We start from the raw sequence: 7,237 nt of genomic DNA, 5'->3' as shown, positions 1-7,237 counted from the left end.
GCCTGGTCTGGTGGTTGGCAACCCTGCACATAGCAGGGGCTTGAAACTGGCTGAGCATCGTGGTCTTTTTCAACCCGGCCACTCTATGATTCCATGAAACATTAAAATAAAGACAACTCTCTATCTTTGTCATTTAAAGATGCAAATAGAGAAGCTTAAAACTTACCTGCAGATATCTTACCGGTACCCTTATATTCTGCTGCAGATAAATGTGCAAACCCATTAGCTGAACCAAGTTCTGACAGGGAAATTTGATAAGGCGGCCTCAGTTTGATTTCTGTCTGCATGTCAGCAAGATTCATCTTTGTTGATAAAGAACGCGTGTTGTTGTATCTCTGTTTGGTCCTCTGAATGAAATTATCTGTGTAAAATTTAAAAGTTATATCCTGGTGGACTTCTGTTTATAAAGTAATCCAAAACCATGCAGCTTTATGCTCTACACACATCCCAAATTTGAATAGATGGTTTAAAATGCCTGCATTTTTCTTGGCACATTCCAATACTATTTCGGTTTTGTGACTAATATATCATGTGCTATTTAATTCTGCAGGAAAAAAAATGAATCTCTAGAAAGCTAATTACTTTATCATAGTGAATAAACTCAAGACTTTTCACTGCATGATACTGAAAGAATTGCTAATACAATGGATTTACTGCACTTATTCCAGCTTTTCTGCTAAGTTAAATATCCTTTGGAGAAAATTAACTGCTGAATTCAAGTATAAACTTGGGTATGAGATGTGCCTGCAAAATATGCAGGCAGAGAAAAACAATACCACATTGTACCAACATAAAGACTGTAATAGACCTATATTCAAACTCGACAATTAGTAAAATGAAAGCATAAAATAATTTTAAGGAAATCTTTATAGACAAACATCATACAAATACTGTTACTAATAGACTGACTGAACTACAGAGAAATTAGCTAAATGGAGCATTTACTCAATATTAGTAAGATATTGATATATATTATAACTTCCTCTAAAACTGCAGGGTTTTTTTGCTCTGGTGCATTTATAAGAATACTTAAAATAACACACAGCTTACAGTATTAAAGCAACAGATATTAATAGAATCCATAAGAGCTGCAACCAGGTTTATATGAGATTAGTTGTATCTGGAGCTTGCGTGACAGCAGATTAAATGCCTATCATAAGACAAATAAAAATACCTCCTTTTCGTGCACTGAATCAAAACTGCAGCATAGCTAAGAGCCAACAAGAAAATGCAATCTTTTACTTGAGAAATGTATGAAGCTCAGTGCCTTTACGGGTTGGGAATGCTAACAGGTACAAAGTCATCAGCTCCATATATGATTAACTAGGAGAAGCTGAAGTCTGATTTGGTCAAACAAGTTATGAGCCAAAATCTACCTGAATGTCTGCATAAAATTCTAGTAGCCCAATTTAAAGCCAAGAGTTGTTTTCTTTCGAACGGATCCTAATGGGAGTTACATCAGACTCCAAATCCACCTGAAGCACAGCTACAAGCTACCTTGGATGTTTCTGTTTTGTGTATATTAAGTTGCACATCTATTTAAATAAGCATTTGAGTCAGTGTGAGAATGAGCACGAAAAGAAATCAGATCCTTACCAAACTCTATAAAACAGTATGGTCTGACAGCAGTATTTGTCTTCATCATATTGTAGGTAGTGATGAACTCTTTCTGAAGCTCATCCAGGAAGCAGAAAGCCAAAACACTGGGATAGTTTTCAGTGCACAACATCATGTAACTTACTCCCAGAGAACTGATAAAGCTGTAATTGAGACAACAAAACCAGAATTTCAAATGTCTTTCTAGGTAATAGGCTAGCTTCACTAGTTTGATCTCATATTCCACAATCAGAAAATCAAAAAACTGGGATAACAAAGGAACTAATGCTTAATGAAAAGTCTACTCCATTCTAGAAGAAAATAAATTCAGTTTTAGTCAATGTTTTTACACGTGTACACTGTGTGTGTATGTATATATACATATGCACACATCCACTCATCCACGGATGAGATAATCAAGTTTTGGGATTATTATGTAGTTTTTAAATCTGCTGTAGACTAAAAAAGAGAAAACAAATAAGAAATAGTTGAACTGCAATGACAAAAGACAAATGTGATTATTTTTATGTGAAAAGCAACTTTGAAATTAACAAAAATGCTTCTAGTACATCAAAAACTTTGAAATTAGATGTTATGAATTTTGAGCTAGAACTTCTACTGAAGTATAAGCAGGCTTCAAATCTTTCTACTATTTCTCAATTTGTAACTTTTGATATACAAATACAGCCAAGTACTATTCTTATTAGTGACCTGACTAAGGGAATGGCCTCAAGTTGTACCAGGGGAGATTCAGGTTGGATGTTAAGAAAAATTTCTTGACCAAACAAGTGGTCAGGTGCTGGAATGGGCTGCCCAAGGAGGTGGTGGATTCACCGTCCCTGGAGGTGTTCATGAAACTTTTGGATGTGGTACTAAGGGACACGGTTTAGTGGGGGAATACTGGTGGTAGGTGGACAGTTGGACTGGATGAGCTGGGAAGTCTTTTCCAACCTTGGTGATTCTATGATTATTCTGAATAACCATTTCTACTGACAAGCACTAACTTTACAGACAAAGGATGCGACGTGTGACAAAAGATGTTACATATATAAAAGAGAAGCCTTACTTTATGTTGTACTGTCCAGTTTTCAGAGTACATCTATCAGGAAGCTGAGAAAGTTTCTTTGAGAGCATTTTAAAGTATTTTCTACATTCTTGCACTCCCGTGCTTTGATCATAATCGGTGGATGCAGACAGTGGGAGTCCATCCCTCACACGGACCACAGAGGCAGATAAAATCATAGACATTGCCAACAGTTAACAACAACCTAAAGCAAAACACAAAATGAACTCAGAATCAGAACTGAGGTCCAACTGAAAACAAAGGAGTTAATTAAAGGAGTGATTAATCAAACTGTCCAAACTTTGTGTTGGTCTCAAGCTTAAAACAGAACAGGGGGATAATGTGCAGCTACAACTCAGACTGAACCTCTAAGTGAAGAGGACCTATTATTCCACCTAAAACACAAAGCAGCAGTAAATAGAATGTCCATTTTCAATTTATTATTTTTTTTAAATCAGAATTGCCATAAATCCTCTCCCAGAGATATCTATGGAGGGGGATACACTATTACTCAGCCTTAGCACTGCTGTAATCGCTTTCAAGCTGAGAATTTGATTATTATTTTTTCAAATGAGAGAAAAACGATATCACAAACAACAGCTGGATAGGAAAAGTGTGTTCTATAAACATATATCAGACAGAAAACATATCCAGGTCTTTACAGCAACAGTGTTGATACGCTTTCGTGAAACTGTTGCTGAGTGCTTGCCTTGACAAATAGAGATGATATCAAATAATAAAAATCAAGGAATAAAACAGCAAGGAAGGTAATCCAGCCCTCCCAAATCACAGCAGAATTTCTTAAACATAATGCATCTTCCTTCTTATCTGGGTCTTGCTTTTACATCTGTGAAACACGTCTGTCAGTAACATGGAAACACCGGGCAGGCTGAGAAGGTGCTTGCAAAGCCTGTGTGCTTTTCCAGTATTGAATTTTCAAATGTAACAATTAAAGCTTTGGGGAATCCAGACACTTAAAGAACAAAAAAACTGTGTACTTAAACATTTCCCACACAAAAGGAGTAAAATTCTAGCAGGCAATTAACACTATCAACTGTATAAACACCCATTCCGCAGACAGTCTTTCAGGAGAGATGACAAGTTTAAAACTTTCAAGTTCTTCAAACCTCACGTTAAATCAAAACATGCAGAACTTTATCAAGACAAGCTTTATGCAGATTTTTTAAAGAAAGATTACTCTGACAAGTGGGCGAACTGCTAGAATCAATCTGAAGCCAAAAGCAAACACTTCCTTGTCAACTCCTAACACTGCTCTGCTGACTCCTACCATTTGCTACACCTATCACTTCAGAAATTAGGAAAAAAGTGGGTTTTGCCTCCCTCAGACGATGCTACTGAAGTTCCATATAGTCATAAACTGAAACAGAAAACAGATTTCTGAATACAACTGAAATATGCTTTAGTGTGCAATACTGACGTGTTTATAGCACCTTTCAAACCACGACACTAACAGTGCTTTGTGAGCCCTAGCAGCTCAAGGACTGGATTCGGAAAACCCAGGAATCCAAATTCTCCTCAATTAGCACTGCCTCTTGATAAAAGAAAATAAATGAAACAGCTGGTTTTCCCCTGAATTCTAATCTCTCCACTTTCCCACTTCACAAAGGTTATAAATAAGGATACTTACTGAATACTAATAAATACTGAGGTTGTTCGTGTATATTTACTGCTGAGAAAGACACGTGTGCTAATATAAACACGAAGATTTATTGTAATTTCCAACTTAAGAAGCTCAGCCTCATCAGCAAACTTCAGCCTGTTTTGAGATGCTGCAAGTTAGCTACGCACTGAACTTGGAACAGCAGCAGAAGCCACCACTGTCTGTAGTCTACTGAGAGCCTCTGAGCTCTGTAAGGTATGCTTGTCATTTCACCATTTCATCACAGAATTCATCACTGTACAAAGTGCTTTGATCAAGAGGATGTACAAACAAAAAAATAAAAGCAACCAGGAAACAACTTCAGGACTTCCCAGAGTTAATTTAACCTGCAGTTCTAGAAATTTTTCTTTATGTGTGTTGAAATTAATGTATATGCTTCCAGCAGGACAATTCATATGGTAAACAAATGGCTCTTGTATCCTTAACTATACTGCTAGCCACATGCCCATGGCAGCAGCTCCACAGCATGACAAAACTTCAGAGGAGCTTTAAATTGCAATGGTTCTCACATAATTATAATTTGGGACCTAATTCTGAAAGGGACTTCTGCAAGCTATATCAATACGAACGTAAGAACTATAGTGGGATAGCAAGGTTTAAAATTCCCCTCATTAACTTACTTGCACAAAATGTAATTTCATGGATCTGCATTTCCTCTGATGAAGCCAATAACTCCATTAGCAGCTAAAGTGAAAACAGGAACGTATCTCCATGTCCCATCCTAGGAAAAGGCAGTGAGCATGATGGCACTGCAGGAGGAGCTCAGAATCCTGTTGCCAGCTCTTGGAAGGAAAAATATTATTCTGTTCACTGAAATGCTCTTGATCGTTACAGCTCATCTTGTGCCATCTGATGAGAACAATCAGAAAAAAATAATGAATGCATTTACTGGCTAACAACGTTCTTAAGCTCTTTTTATGAGGGCACACTGGTTGGAAAGGCCTGAACACACCCAACAGGATCACACAGGTACTCAAGTAACAGGAATATTAAAACGTTTCAGTGTTCCTTACCGGAAGCTGAAGAAGTCCCATTACTTCAGCCATTTGGGAACAAATACATTGCCAGCTGTACAGTACATTACTAACACAGAATAACATCGCCTTGTCTGAATCCTACCATACACTTCACATATTAAATTCAATTAATTTATTATTTCCTCTGATTGGAAAATTTAGGAACAACACGACCACAGCTGTATTTCCAGAGCATTCAGGCTCTCAGTATTCAGGCTAACAAGAGCTGTTATACACTCAAGGATGAAGAAAGTACCACTAACAACAGAATGTATGTGTGGGCACAATAATGAACCCATTAGAGGTATTCTTTCCATTTAGATGTCTATCTTAAATAAACATTTGCATAAATCTAGAACGAAAACAGTTACATTCCTCAGGACTCCTACTTAGAGAAATTAGTCTGTTACAGAAGATAAGCCAACACTGCAACCTGCCAGTTCTCTCCATGTACTATAAAATAACACAGGGAAAAAACTGTGTTTGTCTTAATATCAACAGTTAATCAGCATCCACTGTCATCATTCTGAAAACCCATCCAGTGAAAAGATCTATTTTTTCTCAGCTTCCTGAACTTGGAACAGCAGCAGAAGCCACAGCTTTCAGCACATTCAGAAAGCTACCTGAAAATGAAGTCAATAAAAGAAATACCACACTGTTGCACAATCACATGTACAGCACCTATACTATAACACAACATTCAGCCTCACCTGAGGACATTTTTTAAAAGTTTATTAAACCTTCGAAAAGAAACAAATGACTTCACGCAGCCCTCAAGACAACAGATTCAGAGAAGGCATCAGGCAGTAATGCAACACAAAGGAAGGAGATTGAGAAAAGAGCATTAGTAATATGGGACTGGTTTCAGAAGTTTAAGTGTCTTTTTTAAACTCATCTTCAAGAGTGCAGATATTACTTCATCATTACTTCAAATTCCATAGGCTTTCCTCCAAAAAATAAAAAAATAAAAAAAAAATCAAAGATTCATAGAATGGCTTGGGTTGGAAGGGACCTCAAGGACCATCAACCTCCAATCCCCCTGCTGCAGGCAGGGCTGTCAACCTCCACTTTTAATACTAGATAATAATAATCTATGTCCTCGGACCGCACTCACACCACAAATGGTCCATAAACCCACCACAGGTATGGGGAAACGGGAGGGATGGGGTTTGCTATCCTGTTCTATGTAAGCCCCGAGGGCAGTGCCAGGTGTTGGGCTCGGAGTAACACAGATGGTTCTTCACGGGATGCGCAGTCAGCCCGTGAGATTGCTTGTCACAGGATGCTGTCGACTCCCAGATGTCAAGCAAACTCAAGAAACAACTTGAAAAGCTCCCAAAGAAACTACGTGGGGAGAAACTAGCTTGGGGAGATCCTGAACCCCGGGAGCCAACAGGGAGAGCTCATTACAGCAACATCCCGCTGTGCTCGCGCTACTCACACCGTTCCCTGCACGCACCTGCCGGCACGTCTTCACCGAGTTCCTTCCGGCCGACACCGCCGTGCGGGCTCAGGGAAGAGCAAAGCCCGGCGCTGTGCAGGAGCGCAGCCCGCCCGTTTCTGCGCCGTTCACCGCACGCCGGCCTCCGCCGCTTTGACACGTGGCCCCAGGCCCGTCCCTTCTGCCGGATGATGAAAAACGCAACCTGCCTTACTTTTATGCCACATTCAACCATCATCCCGTTCACTTCTGTTATGCAGGCACTCAGCCCCAAGAGCCTAGAATGCGGCAACGCTCCCAAGCACCCCGGTATAGCCGTTCCCAGCACACACTGGACAGCAAGGCCCAACCGGACACCTCGCGCACAGGCCCAGAGCCCACCGGGCCGGCGGGCGGCCCCATCCCCCCGCCTCTCGCCCTCCCTCAGACCCGCAGGCGGC

General features: G+C 39.8%; 1 protein-coding gene across 1 annotated transcript; it reads right to left on the bottom strand.

Moving 5' to 3' along the window:
* Positions 1-140: 140 nt before the first annotated feature.
* SEC22A (SEC22 homolog A, vesicle trafficking protein) lies at positions 141-7,164 on the bottom strand. Its single transcript, XM_010713882.3, has 5 exons — positions 6,816-7,164; positions 4,961-5,189; positions 2,663-2,864; positions 1,597-1,760; positions 141-361 (listed from the first exon to the last, which is right to left on the bottom strand). Exons 3-5 carry the CDS (start codon positions 2,842-2,844, stop codon positions 156-158), a joined length of 552 nt encoding a protein of 183 aa, XP_010712184.1. The 5' UTR covers positions 2,845-2,864; positions 4,961-5,189; positions 6,816-7,164; the 3' UTR covers positions 141-155.
* Positions 7,165-7,237: the final 73 nt, after the last annotated feature.

Source organism: Meleagris gallopavo, chromosome 7 (assembly GCF_000146605.3).
Source record: "Meleagris gallopavo isolate NT-WF06-2002-E0010 breed Aviagen turkey brand Nicholas breeding stock chromosome 7, Turkey_5.1, whole genome shotgun sequence".
Taxonomy (NCBI): Eukaryota; Metazoa; Chordata; class Aves; order Galliformes; family Phasianidae; genus Meleagris; species Meleagris gallopavo.
The sequence above is the reverse complement of the archived record's forward strand: the minus strand, read 5'-3'. Positions and strand labels throughout refer to the sequence as shown.

Coding starts and splice junctions, on each gene's coding strand:
- SEC22A (XM_010713882.3), bottom strand. CDS start 2,844: ATGTCTATGATTTTATCTGCCTCTGTGGTCCGTGTGAGGGATGGACTC. Junction 1,761..2,662: donor ACTGGACAGTACAACATAAA/GTAAGGCTTCTC, acceptor TCTCAATTACAG/CTTTATCAGTTCTCTGGGAG. Junction 362..1,596: donor ATACTGTTTTATAGAGTTTG/GTAAGGATCTGA, acceptor AATTTTACACAG/ATAATTTCATTCAGAGGACC.